This window comes from Convolutriloba macropyga, chromosome 8 (genome assembly GCF_964194025.1).
Source record: "Convolutriloba macropyga chromosome 8, txConMacr16.3, whole genome shotgun sequence".
NCBI classification, from domain to species: domain Eukaryota; kingdom Metazoa; phylum Xenacoelomorpha; order Acoela; family Convolutidae; genus Convolutriloba; species Convolutriloba macropyga.
Genome location: NC_134475.1, coordinates 11,203,241 through 11,228,280, shown reverse-complemented (window position 1 = coordinate 11,228,280; position 25,040 = coordinate 11,203,241). Strand labels below are relative to the sequence as shown.

Below are 25,040 nucleotides of genomic sequence, written 5' to 3'. Positions count from 1 at the left end.
ACTTAAACCAAATTGTATTAAAACATTTTGGATCTATACTGTCTTCTCCTTCAATTTTTGATCCCCTTCAATTTGTTTTTTTTTACCCTGTACTCACAATATATCTGTTGCTATATTTAACGTTACTATATAAACAAAAAGAACATGCGCCTTGGGGATGTGAAAGTCAAATGCTCAAGGCTGGGTCGTCGAAACAGCATAAATCATTTTTACTGTACTTTTAAGTAGGTTTTCTCCAGAACCCGACCGATAGTGAGTTTTGATATAGTTTTATGTGGCTGGCCGAAATTAGAACCGCTTCACAGAGATTTATGATCTAAATCTGCAATTATTCAATGACAATAGTTATCCTTAATTCAATCTTATAGAAATCTAGAACGACAACTTTTTTTAAAATCAAAACCAAGTTTTCACAGAAGCGAAACTGAATAACATATTTTTAAGATATATTATGGCACAATGTGATTTCAAAGCATTATTCTGTATTTAAAAAATCAAAAGACATTGAAACATTAATACATAAAAGAACAAAAAGTCAGAAAAAAAGTTGTTCACAATAGTCTTAATAGCAGCTTTCAAAATGTATTGTTTCAAAACAACATATGCAATTCCGATTAACTTCAAAGCTATATTTTCAACGCAATGTTTACACAATGAAACCTTTAATTTACTTTTTTATCTTGTTCACTCAACAGATATCTTTAGTTTGGAACAATTGCCCTAAACAAATGGAGGCAATTCCCGGCGGGAATCCTGGGTCCTGTTATGGTGTTCGGAACTTCAACTGGGGCGTGACTAACATGAACTCCGCCTTGTCATTTTGTCTGGCTGGTATTGGCTTCAACAGAAAGAGGGTTAATGTTTACAAAAACGTTTACAAAGCAGACATTCTCAAACATTTCCATTGATTTTAATTTATTTGCCTTAGAGCTAATATTGAAGTGTTTTTACTTCGGATCTATTCTGTTTTGGACACCAGTGTGTTTTAATTTTTTGAACCCCCGTCACAAATTATGTGTTGGTATACAGCACATTGGTGCGCTGAAAATATCACTTGGACTTTGAGGAGTAAAATTTGTATGTCAATTAATCGAATGGGGGCAGAATAGCAGTGCAACTATTGTTTAATTTCATCCGATCACCAACCTCGCATGGTTTCTTTGAGTTGAAATTATGAGAAAATTATTTATACTAGTTTTCCATAATTTAAGTGCCACTTTTCTTTTAAAAAGAAGAGATTCATCAAGTAGCTATGGTTCTCGTCACATAGTCCTGAAACCGCTTGCTTTGAAACTTTGGTGACAAGATTTTGCATTTCTCTATTCCACATTTAACGCTGATTTTCCAATACCTGAAAAATGAATATTAATTTTAAAGATGCAGGACATTTTTTGCATATTGCATATTTATAACGCGATCCCCAAACCATAAACTTAACCGAAGTTTTGGCCATGATAACTGTCTTGCAACCTATCGATAAAAAAAATCAACCATAAACGTTGAACTTTGGCAAAATTCTAACCAATTTTTCGAACAGTTGATTGTCACTTGTGCTCGAGACCTTGTTTTATATACACTGCAGAAAAATCAAGAATCGGTAAATATTCTGGAAAACCCAACGCTAAAACGCCCAAATTTTTTAGCGATAAAAATATTAAGCAAATATGTGTTTAATAGCCGCACAGCGATAGCTGGGGCTATTATTGGCCTTCTCTTGGTTTTTAATTGATCTCAAACAAAGTTTGTAGTAATTATATTAGTTCTGTCGGTCTTTTTTATGCGATTTTCCGCTTGACCGATTTTTCGTCTGACGCTTTTAACTTTTCGTCCTCAAAAACGGTATCTTTAGGCAGTGGGCAAAACCACGCGAGTATTTTGGCCATGGATTTTTTTCAACTTTTATTATGAAAAATGTTAGCAATTTTATATGCAACTTGCAATTTTTAATTTTGAATTTTGAACTCAGGTTTTTCGATTTTTTTTGTCCTTTTTTAGATTTCTCCAGCCTCAAGAGCATTTTTTCCTTTAATGTTTGATTATAGGTTACTGCATAGCTTCTAGATGCAATGAAATGCTTTTCAAGATTTTATTATCAGCAATTTTTGAAAGTATTTGCAATTTTTTCAAGTTTTTTAAATCTTTTTTGAAATTTTTATCATTTTATCCGGCACCAGGTCCTGGGGTGGCCCAGCAAGGCTTGATGATGAGCTGATGATAGTTTCTAGAGTTACTGGAATGGCTACCAATATTTCATTCACTCCAATTTTAGCAATTTTTTGATAAATTTTTTTTTTTCAAAATTTCGGAAAATTATTATCATGTTCCAAGTTTATGGATCTTTTTGAGCCATTGAAACTGTTTAAAGCTTAAAATTGGGATACTTGAAAATCTCTTGAGACAATGAAATTGTTCTGAAGATTTTAATATCTTCAATTTTAGCAAGTGCTTTTGTTTTCAAAAGTTTTGAATACTTTTGTCTTACAGTACTTTTGTTTTGAGTACTTTTGTTTTTCTGAGTTTAAGAATCACTACTGGCCAACGAAGCTTTTCAAGTCTTGCAGATGGGTTGTGTGACATATCTCTAGAAACAAAAAAAATTTGGAACATTTTCACTGCGAAATCTGGAAGCTTTTTTAAAAATCTGTAATTTTTTGCAAATTTTAAAATTATCATTTTTTTATTTGATTTTTCTACTAACAAGGCTAGAAAAATACAAATTGCAGAGTCGAATCGAACCAAAGCTAGCTTCACTAAACTCTCGATAGCTTCTGACGAAGTCAATCGCTCGCCGGTCGTCTGAGAGCTATTCGCCCGACGTTAGTCGATTATTTTTTTTATTTCGTCATCAAGTTTTTTGTTACGATCATATGACGTCACAACCACTTCAAATCTGCTTTTTGTTCATTTTTTATGCAATTTGAGCAAAATTGGGTGCGTAACGTCATTTTCACTCTTATTGGAGCGAGTTTATTTGATTATTCGCGTGATTAAACTTTTGGTCTAAACGGACTTACCTCATTCTCAAAAATGACTTCCTCACTTTAAAAATGACTTTTCTTTACTTTAATTCAAAAAGATAGAGTCACGTGAATGTGTGTCGCTCTAATTGAAAGTTTTTCGAGAACAGTTAATCGAGGCAACAATATATTATACATATTCTTAATCAAATTATATTATCTCATCCTTTAATGAAAAGAGTGATTTCTTTGGTCTGTCTTTCTTACTGTTTTTTTTAGACTGCAGATCTACAAAACTATTGCGGTTATTTTTCGAGCAATATGCCAGCTATGTTATTATTTTCTTTAACAAAATGAATTGTTTGCTTTTCATAAAATATCTGACTGTAACAAACGTCAGATTATAGTTGCAACAAAACAAAAAAAAACATCGAAAGAAGCCATATATACCTTAATTACGTAATTCCAAAAGAAATTTCCCGGTTTCAATTACTGTCCGAAAAAGTGTTGGGGAATCTAATTGAGCCCCCATCACCTATAATTTCGGTTTAAAAATTTCATGAGAATGCGCACAAAACTGTCGGATCTATAATTTACAATATTTTAAAAAATATTTTAAAGTTGAACTCTGGTGGAAATGATGACTAAAAAAATCTGCTCTGTCGCAAATTGTTGAGTCTTTTCCACTTACACACACAAAAATTATTGCGCGCTGAGAGTCTAAAATTAAAATTTTGTCTTCATCTTTTGTTTTCGTCAGATGCTCGCGTTAACTCTAATTAACGGTGTCTATGATTTCAGAAAAAATGTTAGGTAAAAATTTAAGACAAATGAAGTACTTGCAAACTAAATACTTGTTAGCATCCGCAATTATCGAAATAGTAAGCAAAAAATTGTGAAGAAATATGAAAGAACTATGTATAATTTTTACCTTAATGTCATTTCTAAAAAGCCCCAGGCTATTTTGTTAACTTTTTAGAGTTCACATAAAACGAGCCAAAATTAGCGAAAAAATTTGGGTTAAGAAAAATTCATTTGTTTGAAGCAAAACAATTGGCGGAGAAAAAAAAGGAAAGAACTGAAAAGTGCAAGAAAATTTTTGTATCGCACATGCTATGGTATAGTCGTTTTAAGAAAGGTTCTCAGATTATTTTCCCATTAACCATTTGATTCCTCGGCTAAAAAATCTTGAAATTATAGTTTTTCATTTTTTTTAAAAAAAAACGTCGTTTTTTGTTAACAAAAGTGACTTTTAAAAATATTTTCTTTTTAGAGGAATCTGTTGCGTTTAACGGCTCCTTAGCCTGAATAGTTTTGCTGGTTAGAAGACTGTAAGTCATATCAATGTCAATAGATTTCGGAATCAGCCTTTCATATTTGTAAGGAGAACTTTCACAACTTAAGCTATTTGTAGCTAAAAGTTGAAACACTTTAAATGGCGTTGCTTCATGCAAAGACGAGATTATTTTTAAGTAAACATTTTAAAAAAAAACTTTAAATTTCTGGAATTTTTTGAAAATAAAGTTCTTTTTAAATTTTAATTTTTCTTTAGTTTAAATAATAAATGTTTTTGTAAAAATATTTGTTGGATTTCCTGGCTCATTAGCTTGAATATTGTTGCTGGTCTCAAACTGATAGTGATATCAGTGAAAATAGGTTTTGGAATCAGCCTTTCATATTTGTAAGGAAAACTTTTGCAAATTAAGCCATTTGTAGCTAACAATTGAACAAATTTGAATGGCCTTGCTTCATGCAATGACGAGATTGTTTTTTAGTAAATATTTTTAAAAAAAATTAAAAATCAGTAAACTGAGGACCCCTTTAAGTCTCATTCTGCAGATCGAATTCTTTTTTTTCGTGAAATGTGTCCTCAAAAAATATTCGAGTTGTTCGAGTATATAGTAGTCGCACGTTATTTGCCGATAAAAACTAAGAATTTTTGTGATGAAAGTGTCATCTTGTGGAGGTTATTTTGACATGCACAATTTCAGCTCAGACCACAGTGCGGAAATTTTTGATTGTTTTTAAAACAAAATTAATTTAAATTGGCATATAATGTTTATAAAGAGAGGTGCTCAAATGATTGATGTATGTTAGAAAAGGTACCTTGGAATATGGACATGTTAGTTTTATGGTAGACTCAAGAGAATTGTAAGTTTTACGCCAGAAGAAATTGCAAGGCGATAAATTGAATTGCAATAAACTGTGAGAACCTTTCAAATTTTTTTCGAGTGAACCATTCCTACTCGATTCTGCTGTTCACTAAGCTGCATAAACTCCTTTTTCAATAATTTTGTTATAAAAAACAAGAATCGATTTGTCGTCATCGGTAATTATTATCGAAAAATAATGCGTTAATTGTACTATATCCATTAAATATCTCACCCAATAAAAATTGAGATCAGCAACGAGATTTTTGAAGATCGGACGACGTGAGTTGTCAGATTATTATCGATTTGTTGTGGGAGAGGCAGGGGAGACCTATATAAAACAGCGCACAATTGAAATTGCAAAATAAGTAGGATCAAATGATTATGACGCCACTTAAAATCAAGTTACACAGACTTTTAATTTACAGATGTTGGCGATTTCGTATCACTGGATTTTAACTTTTCCACCCAAATTATATAAGAGTCGGGTTGCAATTGGATGATTTTTTAAACAAAAATGCAGCATGAAACCTCTGTTTGTGCAGTAATAGGCTATTTAGGTGTCAAAATAATGTGAGAGTGAGTAGTAGATTGTCAATTACCCCCACGCTTCGTGCGAAATTGAATTGAATGCTTTTCCGAGATCTACAAGAATGGCTCTTACTTCATTATCATTCTCTATTTTTTCTTATTTTTTCTATTGCTGTATCATTGAAACAGAGTACAGCTTCTGGAGAGGATATATTATTTTGAAAACCAAATTGTTTCGTTTTTAACAGATGTTTTTGTTAAAGTGCTCTGGTAACTGATTGAGAAAGCTCTTTCACAGAATATTGCGACATTTGGTGTTAAGGATGAGAGACGGTATTTTTTCGAAACGACTGTCCGTTTATGAAGTGGTGTGATATTTGCATGCTATGAAACTGGGGGAATTATCTTTAACAAACGGGTTAAACTTGAACTAATTATAAGATGAACTGTAGATCTGTAATAAAAGGGATTTTTTTGCTTTGAATGCCCATGCATTTATATAGTCTGGTTCAGGAGCTTTATTAATGTCCAAACTGTCAGTAACTTTACAAAAATCTCTTTTATCAAAGAATGGAAATTAACTTCATCAAATTTTTTAATAATCCTTTCGCTATTTAAAAGAATACTGTGACCTTTGAAAATACCGATTTCACAGTTGAAGTTGAATAATGGATTATCTCCAGACCACATTTCAGTTACAAGAACAATTTACCTCCTAACACCTTCGTATTTTTACTTCTGGGGGCATTTGTGCTGTTAATTGTCGAAGAGTCTTCTAAAGGTCTTTGACGGCTACTGTGTATCTTCCTTTTGACCGATGAATTCAAATAACTCCAGTCTTTCCTCTTTTTTGTGACTTGTTCTCCTTTTAATATGTGAAACGTTTATGTTTTTTAGTATTCCTGAATTGTTAGTTTTAGAATGTATTCTGCCATCGTAATTTTTACTTCAGAGAATTTATATGAGTCCTGGTTATTTTATATCCACTCGAGCTTGTTGCTGTTGCCACCTGTATTTTTCTTCAACAAACACGGATGATATACCACCTGTTCGAGAGTCTGAGATCACTTTGACAGGAGTTTGAGGTCATCATCCATCACCACTCATCTCCGTAAAAAAGGTGTGCGATCAACGTGAACGACCTCCAAATTCTGACCTCCAGATTCGTCCTCCAGATTCGACCTGCAACTCCTGAGATTCAGAAAGATACTGACGTTACACTAAGTGGTTACAAAAATAACAATTTGCTTTAGCACATGAATGACCATCAAACTCAATGTCAGACTCAAAATTGGGTCAAATTAGGGCAGAATATTAAAAATAAAAGATTCAATTTAATTTTTTCTTTGAATTTGTTACAAATCGATTTATTAAAAATGTTTATTTTCATTAGAACTTGAATTCATTTTTCACTAAATATTGATTTTCACTATTAGATTTGTTTACACTGAGATAGATATACAGAGAGAGGTAAATCACCCACTTATATGAATAAACACGGGTGATTATCTCCAAAAGAACGCGAATAAAGCTCCTGAACATAACGCAAGCTTTCTATAAATAACTCTTCACATATGAAAGGCAGCGCGCAATTAATCATGCTCAGATGAATACCCGTGATTTTTTTTCTTCGCATAGGACGACTCATTAAATAAAATATAATTCAGATTATAAATGTTAAAGTGGGACATGATCAGAGTAATGGGAGGGGGAAAAACAGAAAGATTTTTGTCCTAATTTTTGCTTTGCTCTGTAACTAACCTCCGGGCAGCCACTCATAAATTCTGTTCTCTGGAGAAATTAACCCCTCACTTCTAAAATTTTAACCTCCCTTTAGCAGCCAGTTATGTAAATGATTATACCGGCTTTCGATAATATTTACGCTTTTGATCATACCATCCTCTCACTCTAAAATATACCCCTTCTGGACAAAATGACCCCTGCTTTTTCATCATTTTCTCTCGTTGTTAGTCCAACTCTTAACTCATTTATCCCTCCTGAACAAATTGTACATCATTTTACCCCCTGAGAGCCCCGCGCTTGCCTAGTTCATTTGGACCTACACCGGATGATTTACCTGCTAAAAAATTCTCCAATTAAGCCTCAATGCAGCCCATTGCAGTCTTAGATTAAGATTTTGTCACGAGATGTAATCGCTCAAACCTCATCACATCATTGCAGTTCTTGTCTTTTATCGCGGTTTTAGTAAGGCGTTAGTTTCTCAAAAGTCCCCCACCTAAACCATTGCACCCACTATTACATCAAGATGGTGGGTCGTGTGTTGATTCCAAAAGTCTTCCCATTGCATCCCCAATCTTACACCATCCCATCCCCGTCACCCTGGTGTATAACCACTCCTCTGTGATTCAGTAAGAGTGGTTTTAAGCGTAATAAATCGCTGGTTTTTTTCCTTACAAATTTGAGTTTTTTGTTCACAATGTAGTCCAATGTCATGTTATTTTCTAACTCCAGGTGTCTCAAGCACATTTCTCCATGACAATTTTGTCGAAAAATGATATATTATTGACTTTCTTTTCAGCTCTTTCATGATACTATTTGAACAGACCTGAATTTGTTGTTTATTTTTTCAAATTATAAAGTTAACAAACTTGTTTAACATTATATGGCATTCAGTTCATGAAATCTTTTAGTCAAAGTCTTGATCGGATCTAGAGAAAACAAGTACATAAATTATTTGCTCATGATTTCCTTTGGCCTTAAACCGACCAGATCGATGGTTTCTTACGTTTAAAACTGAACATACCGAATCTAAGAACTGAACATAGCAATCATTTTCACGTATAAAACTGAACAAACCTACCATTCTTTGCGTTTAAAAACCGAACGTACAGAGCGACACTAAAGAAAAAAACGTAAGAGCTGTCGTCGTTTTTGTCCTGCTTAAATCGAACATACTGACGATTATCTGAAGTTAAGAAACAATGATATCTATGAGCAAGGGGGCTGTAATGGGAAATATCGCAATTACAGCGCAAGCACAAAAGCAGCTAAAAATTTTTGTTCGCACAGATCTGCACACTTGTAGGTGATCACAGTCATGTGCGAACAAAATATAGCGTGTCCCATAAAGTTGCAATAAGCGAACGTTTCAAAAACACTGTCCGTACTGCTCATTTGCATGCTCAATTGCATGTTTTGGTGTTTTCGGTGATTTCAACTTTATGGGACAGACTATAGTTCAGCTGTTTTCTATGTTTGCTAAACTCTTAAAAGTTTTTGACATGTGAATATGCGAATATTTGAGCAACAGTTACTTTGCAGGGTTAATGAAAGATTTAAACTCATATTGGCTCGAAAAAATTCAAGACCAAATAACGTCAAGTTATTTCGGATCTTTTCCCCTTCTGACCCCCCTCTCAGGCATAAACGTAAAAGTCCAATATTTCATTACCATTTGGCCATTTTTAATAGATCCTGTTCGTTTCAGGCTTTCCTAGCTATGCCCAAAAATCGAGACCAGCTTCGAGCCATCATAAATTGGGCGAAGGAGAAAAACCTGCCAAGCGAGGGATCGGCGGGCTTTTGGACAAACTACATCCGAATCCAGTCAGCATCCGACGATCACTTGACGTTTGAGGAGCAGATGGCCATTCGACAAAATAGGTTAAACTTTGGAAATTGAACGCATTTCATTAAATCGGGGGAGGTTCTTGGTGCTCATGGGCTTTTTCGCTATTTATTGTTCCGACCCAATTGTGGGGGGACGAACTATATGCTCAAATGTTTTTTTGTTCAGTCAATTTTGGCCGATTGATATCTTCATCGTAGAGTTTTGAGTGGTACCATTAAAAAGTCCAGCCAGCGTAGAATATGGAATTAAAAAGATTTTTTTTTTGATTTTTCCTTTTTAAAGGGAGTTATCGAGGTTTAGAATTTTGAGATTATTAGTCGGATTATTGTTCTTTTTCTTCACATTTTCCGGATTTTTTGACCAAATTATCGACAATTTTGTGAAAATTTGTTGAAATTGTTAATAACAATGCAATTGTTTTTACTTTTAAGGATTGAGGAGGCTTGCCGATGCGTTTTATCCGGGCCGTTTGGTTGATATTTTTGCCATTTTTGTCGAAACTGAGATTTTTCAAATTCAAAAATGGCCCTAAATACGCTTTTTTATCCCACTCTGTTTAAAATTGCCGGAAGTATAGACCTAAAATCTGCTGTCACGATCTTTGAAGAATTTGAAGAGTTTTTTTGAAGAATTTTTTCTTCTAATTGATATATTTTGCAAACATATGGAACAATTATTTTTTTTGGACATGCAATAAATTCAGGGCCAGGTTTGTACTCATCTTGGATTCTTATAATCAATTACTATTAGGATTACATTTCGGCTGACTAAAATGATCTGAAATAAGGGCCTAATTACTGACAGAGCCTATTAAAAAAAATGAGGTAAAACAAATGGTTAACTATTCTTTCAGAGGAAAGATAATTTTCTTTATGGCTTTGACGTTTTGTTTTCGAAAGTTTTGTTTGATTTTACTTTATTTTGCCTTCAATTGTCGTTCTTTTTACAAACTCATGGCTTTGTCTTGTTAAACAAAGATCAAATTGGGCGCCTTATGAGCTATAGTTGAACCTATACCAAGCCCTCAGTTGTTACCTAATGACTGTTATGACTTTGAAAGTTGTTTTTTCTGAAAGTTTGTCAGTTAAAATTTTGAATTTTGCCATGTTTTTTTTGTTTCTGTCTACATATAGCTTACTCTCAAAATATACAGGGCTAAAATTATTACACGTGAAAAAATTATAATAAAGTGTTTTCATATTATGCTTTCTTGGTTTCCTTACTACAAATTTTCATAAAACTCTGATTTTCACTTTTTTTCCTATATTTGAGGTTGTTTTTTGTTCCTTTTTCCAAATATCACATTAGCGAAACATCAAACAAAATTTTTGAAGATTTCAGTGAATTGGTTATAGGTTTTGTGGCTGCCAAACCATTCTCTCGAGGAAATAATTTGAATTTTTTTTGTTTTTGCTTCTAATTGTCGTTCTTCTGTTGTCGTACGGCATATACATGATACTGAAAAACCTTAATTGCTTCTACGTATGTTCAAATTGTTCTTTTTTGATTTAAGTTTGTAGCTGATGGTTTTAATGACATTCAATCAATTGAACCTAAAGGATGTTCTCATACTTAACAATTTTTGTTCTAATTGTCGTCGACAAGTAACGTAGTCTCATTAGCGACAGACCTCATCAACTTTTTGTTGCTCCAAATGATGTATTTGCTTTCGGTTGTGTTTTAACTAATGTCTTTAGGTGCTAGAAATTTGTTTCCATTAGGATTTTTTGAGTTTTTAATACTTGTCATTATTTGTGGTCCTTTTGTTTTCCTTTTCACAAAGAATCTTTTTAAAGAAAACTTATTCAAACTCGAAGGAGAATCAAGCAGAAAATGCATACACCTTGTTTTTTTTAAATTTTCTAATGGTTTTTCAATGTCGTTTAGTTTTAGTGGCTTCAACACTGCGGTTTTGATAAATTGTTTAAGAAAGTTTGAGTTCGATCCATTTTTGTTTTTTTCTTGTCGTCTTATGATTCGATCTCAGTAATAAAAAGCACAACTGGATTCCTAAGCAGTTGCAGGTTAATTTGTCTCTGTTCTAAATTTGAATATTTGAAAACATTTTTAAAAACTAGTGAATTTTTGAGCTTTGCTATTGTTTTATCATTTCTGTCTTTCTTGACTTGGTCTCCGTAACAACAGGTGTTATCCTATTTTTAGTGACATAGATCCAATCTTTACAATGATTTTGAAGTCAACTAAGTGTTCCTACGATCTAACATTCATTGTTCTTCTTGAGTAGCTTACATGGTTTTAACGTTTGCAACATTGATTTTTTGTTAAATTTAATTGACTTTGTCGTTTTTGCCGTAGTTTTTGTGGCCGTCTGACATATTATGGATAATGACAGGTCTCAATAAATTAAATTTTTCAATCAGCCCCGTTTTCACGTACGGGTTAAATCAATTTATAACTATTTGTTTTCGAAATTGGAAAAGTATTTTTGAACTTTGCACTTTTTGCTTGTATTTGTCGACCTGTCACAGAGTCTCATATCTTATCTAACGAAGTACAGATTCTTTAGTACAGTTCCAGTTTTTTTCTGATTCCGTTCTCAATTTGTTATTGAATGGTTTCTTTTTGTTTTAATATGAACATCGAATTTTGATCAAAATTAATAATTGAAGTTTCTTGATTTTTATATTGGTCTTGTTCTCTCATTATTGAAAAGTCGTATCGGCCTCCTAATCCAGCTTTTTTTTTTCAATTAGTCGTTTGTTGAAAGATGTGTGATTTTTTTGAAAGTTTTCTATCTGTTCTTCCTCTGGTAGACTGGTAGACAATTAAATCAAAACGTGGGTGATGAGGGTCGGAACAGTATGTGCAGACACACATTACCAAGCCTTTTTGTTGTATTTAAATTGTAATTTCGTATTGTTGTATTTAAATGGCACTTTTTAAACTCACGATAGATAGAAAAATGGAAACGCGCAATAATCATTTCGAATTGGTTTTATATTGGGATTCATTGAAAATTACTTCTAAACGGATGAATAAGTGAAACGCCCGAGCTGGTTCTCTTTTCTTAGCAATTTTGTTTGATTCCCAGTTTGAGAGCACGTCGTCTGAAATATCATATTTGAAAACGAAAACTTAAAAAAAAACAACTGCATCAAAGGACATCATAAAAATTTTTATTTCACCCTGCAGAACATTTTTCTAAATAAATTCTCGTGTCAAATTTTTAAAGATGTAAGTTTAGGGGTGTCATCGGTGGAATTTTTAGCCAATGCCCTTCAAAATTCACACATAAGGTTGGAAGGTAATGGGGGGTAATTTGAAGCAAGGGGGGGTAATTTTGCGAGTCAAATGGTGCAGGAGTAGGGGGTAATTTTGGGGGGTAAAATGATGCAAGAGTAGGGGGTAATTATTCCCCTTGGAAGCCCTAACCTTACATTGTTTTGGCACCCCAAACTGGAAGACTGAAAGGGCCCCCCATACTCGCAACCTCTGTACCCTCAGCCGGCTGTCATTAGCTTCTAAACCATCAATGCTTTCGCAGTTCTTGGCGGCCCATCTATATGAATCTACTCCCCATTACCCCCATTACCCCCCTTATCTTACATTGTTTTACCCCATAAAGTTACCCCCTAATCTTACATGTTTTTGAGGGTAATTATTGAGGGGTAAAATCTAAATCTTCCCCCCATTACCCACCTAATCTTACATCGTTTTACCCACTAAAATCCCCCCCCCCCGCTGATCTTACATCGTTTTGGGGGTAATTTTTGGGTGGTAAAGTCTGAAAGTTCTCCCATTTCCCCCTTATCCCCTAATCTTGCATCATTTTTTCCCCATAGGCAATTACCCCCTTACTCTTACATCAGTTTGGGGGTTGGGGGTTAATTTTTAGGGGTTGGGGGTTAATCTATTATCTTTTGATGTGAGTGTTTGAACCCGTGTCGAAATTATTTAATTTCGACACGGGTTCAAACACTCACATCAAAAGATAATGGATTGTAACAAGTTTTTCGAAATAATGGTTAACTTCGTAATATTCGACAAACTATTTATCAATTTACCATTTATTTTTGTCAAAATGAGATCCATGTAAGGAAATAAAGACGTTATTGTTTTAATATTTGGGGTTTTGATGGACAGCAGTGGTAACAACTCTATTCAGCCTAATAATGATTTCTCAAAATTTTAAACTCAGTTAAGCTTTAATGTGAAATTGTCAATGTCGAATTTTATTCAGAACGTTTTCAAACATTATGTTCAATTTCAGGCTATTAAAATGGTGAAATAACAGTCCGAAAATAGGATTGCAAACTAAGATAATCAAGCATTATTTGAAAATGTAAAATAATTCAGATATACACTATAAAATAATTCACATATAAGCAGAACTTAGTTCTATTTTAGTTTCTTTTTTACTGGCTCGTTTCAACCGTCAATGTTTTGGCTACTATTAGGAAAACAAATTTTCCATGTTTCCCTGTGTCATTGTATAGTTGGAAACACTTTTTAAACCGCAGTTTTAATGTTACCTCTCGGGCGCAGTATTCGTCGCACTGTATGACAGACAAGCCTAGTGTTCTAATATAGAGGTGGGCTCAAAGTATCTTAGATTGATAGCCACGTGGGTCAATCTAAAATCTTCCACTTCAAAGAGATTATACCCTCCCCCCTTCCAATTCGATAGCTTGCATTACCCAAGATTGCTTAAAATAGATGCATTTGCATCAATTACCTGCTAGTTCTAAAAACCACGCGGGATCTAATATTATTATAGCCTGATATAAGGCTAGGTAAACCGCTAGCTACTTAGTTTCCAAGTGGTAAGAAGAGTTTGAACTAAGTTTTTTTTATTCACTTTTCCACAAAGGTATTTGGCATGGCTCCTCTTAATTGTATTAACAATTATTGGTTATCAGTTGTTTATCAATTATCAATTGTTTTTCATTGATTTTTAAATTAATTTAGATACATTTGAGAATTTTTTTTAAGAAAGCAATCATATCTCTTACCACTAATACGCTATTTGTTAGTCTTAATTCGCCAACAGAGCAATTTTATGCAATTATTAATTATTGTATGCAATATCGCCTTAATTTTACCTTCTTTCAATTAGGTCTAATTGGCACGTAACTATCATGGGTTACAGTGACAATTTTGAGTAAAATTAATTGAAAAAAAGAATGTTTTTTTTCCATGATGCTAATTAATCTAATACAAATATATCTAATTCTTGCCATTTTTCTCTCCATGCACCCTTTTTGTCCCGTTCAAGCTTTTACACTTTGAGCAGGTCTTTGTTCATCAACAACGGAATCCGAACTGTTATGCCGGACAGTCTCTGGCGGAATGCACGACAGCCGGGCAACAATGAAGAAAACGACGAGAGGTGTACTGCCCAGAAGAACCCCCACACGAAGGAAATTGGGATTGACGACTTCCAGTGTGCGGGTCAACAGGAGCACTACGTTATCTGTGAAAGGTCACCCGAGTCAAAAGCTGCGGGCTACAACTGAGGAATGACACCGACTCAGAATAATCTTCCCCTTACAAGACCGGGGAAAATGGAGATAATTTTGCTGGAAACAATCGTTTTTGAGCATTTTTGATATTTACTTCTAGATGAGTATTTTTGAAAGGTGTCAGACAGAACCATACCGATCAAAAAAACAAAAGAACTGTGATCGTTATTCCCGTAGAAAACCGCTCAAAACGATCAGTTCTTTAGTTTTAAAAGGTGAATAAAAACAGTTTTAGGATAGAAAAATAGAAGTAGACTCAAATGTCTATAGCAAAACAAATATGCCTGAGTCAAGCGCTATTCGCTTGACTAAGAGAATAAGTAAAAACAAGATTAATTCACCGACGTAAATGTTTTTTTTCTACTGACCCAATAATCTTGCTGAATTCTTGCTCTGTTTATTGTCTCCATTCGTAGTTGATCCAAGATCCACCAAATCGTCAAAGTTTAGAAACCAAACAAAATATTTAGGCAAATACTGAGTAGGAAATGTATTAGTTTGAATTTAGTTACAAAAATCAGCAAGGCAGCGAGGCTCGGGTTGATGATTATACCATAAAACAATATTTATTACCTCTTTTTAATGAAGTACCATTTTCATACCCCTCATTTGGTCGAAACACATATGTGCAATCTATCAAAAAGAAAATTACTCGAAAATTGGGCGTGTGATTTTGATTGAATTTTGTATGCATCAACATAAAAGGAAAAGCTGCCGAGGAGAGGGTCAGTAATTCCAAGTTTATGCTCCATGCAGTACGTCTTACCAAAGGAAAAGAAGCAGAGATGTGACGTAATTGCTTTTGATTGGCTAAAAATAAGGCATGTAGAAAAATAGGATAGAAGAATTTGGAGCTTCAACAAGGGCCTCGGCCCTCTATCCAGCTTGCTTCTCCAGAAGAGGACTTCAATTCTTCTAGCTGCAACTCTCCTCTTTTTCCTAGTCCACAAGCCAACAGCAGAAGTGAAGTTGCCCACTTGCAGAGGAGATAAGGAACCCAAGAGAAGACAAGAAGATCACGAGGCTTAGCAGTAGGATTTGCTCTCCAGAACGTTATTGAGCACGCAAAAGCCAATCTTACAACAGTGATTAGCTAAATTTCAAAAAACTGGCAGCAGGCGACCAGACTGTTCAAAAAACATAATGGTTTTGAGCGTATTTCTACAAAATGCCTGGCAAAACAATCATATCCTATATAACAATTTTGACATCAGATATGGGCCTATGATCAAAAAATTAGATATGCGCTACAGGCTAAAGTCAGATGGTATCTAAAATGCTTTCACCTACTTTAATTGGGATTAGAATCTTGGAACCGAAAGTGATTAGTTTGAACATAGGGCAAATTGACCTTTGCTATTGCTGTATATCGTTTTTATTTCGTAAATAATTGTATGATTATATAAAGAATCTGCTATCAAGGAGCGCTGTGAAGCGGAAGCCAAATATTTTCATATTGTTCTTTTATTCTGCTATTAGACATCGTAGACATGATTTGATATAAAAAATAACGCAGATATTTGGATGATGTAGATATAATTTGAAAAAATTTTGTTATCCAAGTTACAAATACCTTTGATTGACATGTCAGCTGGATAAAGTCAATTAACTTGTGCAAAGAGAATGTTTTTATTGTATGCTTTGGCGTCTTAGCTCAGATTGCTGCTACATCATGTGGAGAAACGAAAATGTAAAAAATAAAAGAGGCAACAAAGGCACATCGCTGAGGTTGGTTGCAGAGCAAATCAGCGCTGAATCAGTCTGGATACATTCTGTTTTTAGGATCGCCAGTAATCTTTTCTTGTCACAATTTACAATGGCCAGTCTAGTCTGACTTTTGATTAAAATTTATTTCATGAAATATAATACGTTGAATTTAACTCCCGCCAACAAGGTTTGCTTTATTTACGATTTGAATTTCCGCGTGCGCGTGAGTACTGGTAACATTTGATTTGTGTAGCAACTCGTAACCACCAAGCTATATGAGTTTTGCGTTAATTGCCTCCAAACAAGCTTAAGTATAAATAGTGTGCATGCTACTATAGTTTGTACCAGTTATAAGCTACAAAAGTATGACGTTATTCTGCTCAGACTTCATTTTGGGATTTGAGTGTTTTTCACACTATACAGGGTAAGTTTAGCCTGGTTGAACTCTATGACCTCAATATAGTCATAATGAAGAAAACTGCACATAAAGAAACTTAAAATTTTCTGGACACACATTCTTTCAGAGCTTAAATAAGTTTTTACTCTCGAAAAGTGCTGGTTCAGCGCTAAAAAGCTCTGAGACTCATTTCCGGGATCTTTCATAACGAGTCAAAACATTTTTTTTCCATTGTCCACATATACGAGAAAACTTCTAAATATTTTCTTAAGGCTCGACTCAAATTTCATTGGTAAAAATTTACAAGTAAGCAAAAGCCGGATATAGAGTTTGAGCAGGAGAACTTGGAAACTGCTCTCTGAAGAACGAATAGTTAACTAGACTTATATACGAATTGCATAATGTTAACAACTTCTCCCCATAACTGGAATTGTTTCTCCTTGTTTTCTCCTGTATGTGTAATCTTATAGTTATCAGTTAGTGCAGCAACATATTTAATTTTTCATTTAATTGTTTTTGACTCATTATTGTTTAGTTGGTTTTAAAAAGTTCCGGACCTTTGTGTTTTTAGATTAAAAACATTTTTATTGAAAATTTATTCCTCCCGTCAAAATATAAATATTCAGCCAATCTAAGTTTTAGAAGCCCTTAATCTTACGCCAAAATTAATACCTTTCAGGTAAAATCTCATGAAAATATCCCAATTTGTTGCACTTCGAAGATGTGTCTTTTTTGAAAAACTAAATTTCGGCTAGGTTTTAAAAACCAATCGTTAATACAAATAAATTAAATAGGTTGATTGTTTTGGCTGTGAAGTTCATCTTAAAGAAGAAATAATCGTTTGATTATCTCTTACGAAGAACCGCACAGTGATTTTGAGAGGAAAGTTTATGTTTATCAGATTCAGTTTTATGTCCGGAAGATGAGATGATTTCAACGCATTTATTATTGCGGAATGCTGGATATTAAGTTATATTCTGGTGCACAGCGCAGTTTTTATATTTTTCGTGCTGATTTTCGTTCTATGATTCCCTTGTGTGACATATCGCAGAGCCTTAGTTTTTTAGGGTTTTTTGTCAGCAGGTGCGCAAATCACATTCCAAAACCTTCACAATTCGAAAATACTGTTTTTTTCAAGTTTTTCATTCATTTGTCAACAAAATTTTGCTGACAGAGAGTTAGATTCTGTAACAAATTGTGAGATAGTTTAATTCATATGTCTGCTTTTCGTGAGTATTTTGTCAACTAACAACGATGTGTCCTCCGAAATTCGGATTTTGATTTCTCTGCATGGCTGCAATTTACTATATCACTGTGCTCTATTATATATCCTGGATGTCACGTTTGTCCTCAAATTTCGCATTATTTTGGCTTTCTTGCCAGACACCCAATAACCCTTCAGGCATCTTATTTGAAAAAAAACTATTAAGCGTTTGATCTTCTCGGCTACAGTTCAGAAGTTTAACTACAGTCTTATGATCTACTAAAACCAAACACCACACTGAAGCACTTCAAGTAACTAACTTCAAGATTCCTAAAAACGGCTGATAATTCAAAATCGGTACATATAAGGTACTTAGAGCACATTATTCGCTCATTAATCATGATTCTTGCTGTAGATGACCCGCAAAAGCGTTTCTTACCTTGATAGTTAGAAGCATTTCTTACCTTGATAGTTCTTACCTTGATTCTTTAGCAAGTTGATATGCTAAAGAATCTTGGATTCTATCGGATCGAGAACAAAAAAGGCTCTTTTAAAATCAATACCCAGTACTACACAACATGCACACAAACTCAACCTTATGAACAACTTTTATGAAAGCAAAAAATTGCTCCAAGACCCTAAAATCTCAGAAACACCAGGTCGTGGTCTCGAGCACGAGTAACAAGAATTTTATTATTTGAATAATTGAATTCAAAACGGCCTAAATGTACGAAATTTCACAGGTATTTATAGTCCGTATCAGTATGAAAATTTACAGATCCGTCGAGATATAGATAAACTGATATGGGATAATTCACAACTTAGTTGTGAACAAGTTTTTCCCCTTGCCGTATATGGCAAGTACTAGTGCAGTTTTTTGCACTTAACAAATTGCTCTCTCTACCTGAAAACATGTCATTTCTAACTAGTAGGAGGATCGGAGAGTTGGTTTCTGATCATATCTGGTGATGAGAAGGTCGAATCTATCACACAAATTTATGGTTTATGTACACTGATAAACTTGTGAAATGAACAATTTTGAATCGACAATTCGATTCAAATTAAAAGTCATTATTCAATTTTACTCCACCAAACATCAGGTAGGAAAGTTTTTTTATATATCGAAGTTTTAACTTAAGTTGCTAAGCTCGCCACTTCTCGATATATCACATCCTCCTTCCTTTTTTAAGTAAGTTTGTAGGAATAGCTTCTCAAAGTCTTTCCGGTTGTTTTTTATTTCTGCTTGAAGTTCTCGTGGCCACTGAAAGTTGTTCCCCTTCAACTACTGAGGTTTCTTCAGTAGAGTTGGGTGATACCACGTCTATGTCGTCCCTACTGCTCTCAGACTGTGAGTTAGTAGATTCAGTCCTGATTTCGTCAGGTTCCAGCTGTGCAATTTGATTGTCACTAACAAGCACTGTCTTGTTTGAAATCTCCGGCTGAATGAACGAAGTGTTCATTCGTTTACGGATAATGAAAGTAGCTGGAATCGTTGTTGAACTGTTCGTCGGTTTGAAGAGGACTTGTTCACACAGATCAAAATCAGTGACTGCTGGAAGTCGTACTTTGCGTCCCAGTAGCAGCTCAACTGGAGTTTTGCCCCGCATCCTGGAAGTTTTCCGATGTGTCATCAAAGCCCGCTGTAGGAAAGCGCCAAATGACACATTCAGATTTGGACTCCAGGCTTGAATAGCCCGTTTCACTGTTTGGACTGCTCGTTCAGCAATACAGTTTGCTCTTTGATGGTAGAAGGGAGATTCCATCTTTTTAATCCCCAGTGATTCACACCATTGCTTTAGGTCACTGCTAACAAACTCAGGACCATTGTCTGATACTAACATTCTCGGTATCCCAAATCTTGCAAAGGATTGACTCAAGTGCACCTTCACTGTTTGTGAGGTTCTAATTCCCGAAGGGAAGGCTTCTATCCAACTTGATCCCGCGTCTACTATCACTAGGATATTACTTTGATCCTTAACGTAGCCCCAGTCCATGCGGAGTCTTTCCCAAACTTCAGCCTCCGGCCAAGTAGATAAAATTTTCCCCAGGCTAGGCCTGTTTTCTTGGCATTCGCTGCATTTACCAACATACCGAAGAACATCTTGACTAATGCCGGGCCACCAAGCCATCATTCGAACTGCTTTTTCGGTTGCATTTTTGCCTGGGTGAGTCTCACGAGCTTTGGCCATCACCATGGGTCTTAGTTTGGATGGAATGAAAGGCACAACTCCTCGTAAGATGATTCCATTGTGAATGGTCAAGGCGTCTTTCTGTTGATCGAATCCTTTCTCTGCTTCTGAGCACTGTTTCCAGATGCCGCTTTTTTTATTCGTTTGATGACATCTTGAAAGAGTCGGTTCGATCCCCGCTCAGTTTTGATGTCTGACTGGGTAACCAGGTCGGATTGGACGAAGTAGATATTGTTGAGAGCAAAGCAGACTCAATCATTGTCATCGTCATCGTCAAAGTCTAGTCTGCTCAAAGCGTCAGCGTGAGGGATCTGTTCTCCGGTGGTATATTTCAATTTGAAGTCAAATCCCATCAGCGCTATCGCCCATCTCGTAATTCTTGCTGATGCTGTTTTCGGAATTTGCTCGTCTGGGGCGAAGAGATATTTGAGAGGTTTGTGGTCAGTCTGTAGAGTGGACCTTCTTTCGAGTAAGACATGTTTCAATCTTGTGACCACAAAGATGGTTGCAAGTGGCTCTCGCTCAATATTGGGTTAATATTGTTCGGCTTGTGACAACTTCTTCGAGACCTAAATCACAAGATGTCTTTCTTGTGAGAGTACCCCGCCTATAATTTTCTCTGAGGCGTCTGTTGTCACGTTTGCTTCCTTCGTCAAGCCTTAAGGCTGTACAAGAGGGTTAGCACATAACTCGTTTTTGTTGTTTTCAAAAGCATTTTGCTCTTCTTTTTCCCATTTGATTTCTTCTTTTCGAATTTCGTTTAGGGGTAGCATTTTTGTTGCAAAATCCGGTATCATTCGACCATAAAAATTTGCTAAGCCGACAAAGGACTCGAGTTGTTTCATGTTTGATGGCGGTTTAGCATTTTTGATTTTCTCAACATGTTTAGGATCGGTTGCTATTCCTTCTTTGGAAACACAGTAATCATGAAAACTTACGCTTGAAACTGGTTTTGAGTTGGATTTCTTCTCATTGACAGTGAATTTTTTTTCACATATCCGGCTCTTGACTGCAAGCATTCTCTTTTCGTATTTGTCCTTTGTTGTTCCAATTACCAGGACGTCGTCTTGGAAGAAAACCACACCCTTGATTCCTTTGAGAGTTGACTCATTGCAATTCTGGAAGATTGATGAAGAGTTTTTTAGGCCCTGAGGAAGCCTGCACATCTTGAACAATCCTTGCGATGTGTTGATTGTGCATATTTCGTTTGCATCCTCGCCCAGCTCAATTCGATAGTATGTGTCTGATAAGTCAATTTTTCCAAAGTAAGAGGCCCCATGGAGATTATGGAAAAGGGTCTCCATGTCTGGCATTCGATTATCCTCGTCCATAACTTTGCCATTGAGGTGAACTTTCAGGTCCACGCATAGTCTCAGAGATCCACTTTTCTTCCGCTGCCACACTACTGGTGATGCATTTGTGGCCCCACCAGGTTGTACTGGCTCCAGGATGCCCTGTCGTACCATTGTCCCAAGCTTCTCTTTGACCCTGTCTTGGAGAGGTAGAGGTATCTTTCTTGCTTTGCAGAAAATTGGCTGTGATCCCGGTATGAGTTTCAAATGCGTTTTGTATCATTTGACTGCAGATAGTCTCTCATCACTCACTGCATTGATGCCTTCTGGGGGTAGTATGTCTCCCCAAGTAGCCCAAATTTTTTGTCGGATCGCACAACTGCTAGTTGTTGTTGCCTATACTTGCTTCCGTCCCACTCAAGATCACATGTTTGTGATCCCAGAAGCGTCAGTTGATGACCGTCATAGGCCTCAAGACGTCTAACTTTCCCATTTAACTGAGGTTTACCAAGCTCAGTCCAGATTAATGATGATATCACGGTGCTATCAGCTCCGGTATCAACTTGCATTTTTATTTTATGGTCTTTTACTGTAATGTACTCCCATGTCACCGACATGTTTAACACGTTTTCCCATGTATAGTACATTCCCATCTCCATTTTGGATGATGTTTGACCAGACAACTTACCCTCTTCCTCGCAGAAATTGTTGTGCTGGTCAGACTTACCTGACTCAGGCTGAGTTTTACTTCTGGACATTTTTGAAAAGTGCCCCACCTTTTCACAGGTGTTACATTTACTGTTCAAAGCCGGATACGGCTTGCTACTGTGTGGCTTACCTCCACATCTATTACACAAGTTACCATTGCCTTTATTACCAGTGGACTTTTCACTAGGTTTTCTGAAGGCCTTTTTGATATTGTATCCCAATTCTTCTTTTATTACAAATGGTCTATTACCTGTTGATGAAGTCGCAAAAGCCATTGCTTGACTTCTGAACTGTAAGCTTTCTGTCATGTCAGACAGAGACATCGTTGTTTTAGTTTTAATGCCGTCTAATAGTTTTAATTTGACCTCAGGGTCTCTCAAACCTGAGATAAATTTTATTTTTACCAACTCTTCCTCAGGGTTGGTTACTGTTTTAAGTTTTTCGAAGTCACAATAACGTGCTTCTTCTCTGAGGCGCGCTAGAAAATCGTCGTCAGATTCTCCAACGCCTTGGACAACGGACAGAAATTTAGACCTTTCTGCCGTTTCTGCTCTCTCTTTAGGGGAAACATAGTTTTGAATAGCTTGTCTGATCTCTTTAAAATAAGTGTCTAACATTTTTTTAGGGCTCATAAGGCTCCTAAGTTTAAGGAGTTTGTCCTGGCCGCATATACTAAGAGAGAACTTTGTTACCTGTAGGTCCACGATCGTACCGTCGTTGTTGACTTTATCCTAATTCTTCTCTGCGCGACATTTCGCCACAAAGGACATGATTCACGCAGTACAGGATTCAGCGTTCTGCAGATCCAAGGTTTATCGGTCGTTTGGTGGTCTTGACACCATTGTCGTTGTCTCGAGCACGAGTAACAAGAATTTTATTATTTTAATAATTGAATTCAAAATTGCCTAAATGTACGAAATTTCACAGGTATTTATAGTCCGTATCGGTATGAAAAATTACAGATCCGTCTAGATATAGATAAACTGATATGGGATAATTTACACCTTAGCTGTGAACAAGTTTTTCCCATTGCCGTATAAGGCAAGTACTAGTGAAGTTTTTTGCACTTAACACACTGTTCGCCCTACCTGAGAACATGTCATTTCTATCTAGTAGGAGGATCGAGGAGTTGGTTTCTGATCATATCTGGTGATGGGAAGGTCGAATCTATCACACAAATTTATGGTTTATGTACACTGATAAACTTGTGGTATGAACAATTTTGAATCGACGATTCGATTCAAATTAAAAGCCATTATTCAATTTTACTCCACCAAACATCAGGTGAGAAAGTTTTCTTTATATATCGAAGTTTTAACTTAAGTTGCTAAGTTCGCCACTTCTCGATATATCACACACCAAAAATTAATTAAAAATAGGATCTTTTTTCCTGTCAACACTATAGCGTTTCTTGTATTAAAATGCGCAAGATCGTTGTTTCTGTTTTTGTAAGTGGTCAGTCTTTTGTCTTTGTCTGCGAGTCAAATTAAAGTTTTCGGGTTATATTGACGCAGCGTTTTTGAAGTCTAAATTTTTGAGACAATCAGAATGTTTGACAGAATTTGGAACGGAATTAACTCAAAAAACTAGGCAAGGACTCTATTAGATCTTACAAAAGCTCAGAACACATTAAAACATTTCTTAAATAACCGATTTTAAATTTGAAAAGTCGTGGTTTATTTTTTGCCGTTTCCTATATTATTCAAAGACACGCCTCTGTTTGGTAGACATTTGACCATAGTGACAATTTCATCATAATTTTGCGCATAAGCCTGCTTTCTTCTCTCTTGTATATGCAATTAGCGAGTAGTTGCCTATTTTGGTTAATATAAAGAATCTCCCAAAGCGATCAGATCGTTACAAACCTACGATGTTGATTAGGTGAGGGGTACAATATTGTCTCTTTAAACGTCCGTGTTCTCCAGTTAAAGTTGGTCTAAATTCTGATGCTTAACGATTGAGACTGTGAACGATAACGAATCTAGGCTCCCCTGTCAGACGGCGAACTTTCAACAATTTTCCCTGTAGTTAAAAACTTCAATTTTGATTTTTGATTAAAAACTTCTTCAAATTTTAACTAAGCTCCTCAGCTGACCGAATGAAAAGGTGACACAATGTTTAACAGTTTGGCTGATAAAAGTGCAACGGCAACTACAAATGAGAATATCATAGAACAGTCTAGAAGAAACAGGAATGTTGTCAGTTTGTCTCCTCCGTCTGTAGCTGATGGTAATAGCATGTTCCTGATGAAACATTTCTGGCAGAAGAGGGCGAAACCTGAAACAAGCGAAACAATTGTTTTTGAAATAAAATATAAAATTCAATTTTCTTATTTTGCTATTCTTGCTTTAAAAGCTTATTTCCATTATATCAGAGCTCAAATTGAAACAGCAGCTAGTTTGCACTTCTACTCTTTTCATCAAAAGCTGTTGTTTCAGTAACTACAAATTGCACAATATCGTTTCAAATTAATCAACTACAATGATGACTTTTAAATCTTAAACTAGTTAATTTGGCCGTCCAATTTTTAAATCTTAAACTAGTTAATTTGGCCGTGCATCAGGATCCCGTGGGATTTGATATAGATTTATCACAACCAACAATGGATACTTTATAAGCTTAAATATGTTAAAGCAAACTCAAGTGATTCACATTTTTTCTCAAAATCTAGATTTTAGTCAGGCAGCCTATGACCGTAAATGTATAGCGCCCACATCTCACAATTCAAAAAGTTTATTTTTGCAGGTTCGTTTTTATCCTAGCGATAGAATTCCCGTATTGCTCATAGCTGTTCACGAGTCTCGATGGTAAAATCTCTATAGTTGAAATC

The 25,040-nt window shown here is 35.4% G+C and overlaps 1 protein-coding gene across 1 annotated transcript; it reads left to right on the top strand.

The window, feature by feature from the left end:
• The first annotated feature begins 634 nt into the window (after positions 1–634).
• Positions 635–14,892, top strand: LOC142343930 (uncharacterized). The gene is made up of 3 exons (XM_075395330.1): positions 635–854; positions 9,087–9,262; positions 14,485–14,892. Exons 1-3 carry the CDS (start codon positions 654–656, stop codon positions 14,705–14,707), a joined length of 600 nt encoding a protein of 199 aa, XP_075251445.1. The 5' UTR covers positions 635–653; the 3' UTR covers positions 14,708–14,892.
• Positions 14,893–25,040: the final 10,148 nt, after the last annotated feature.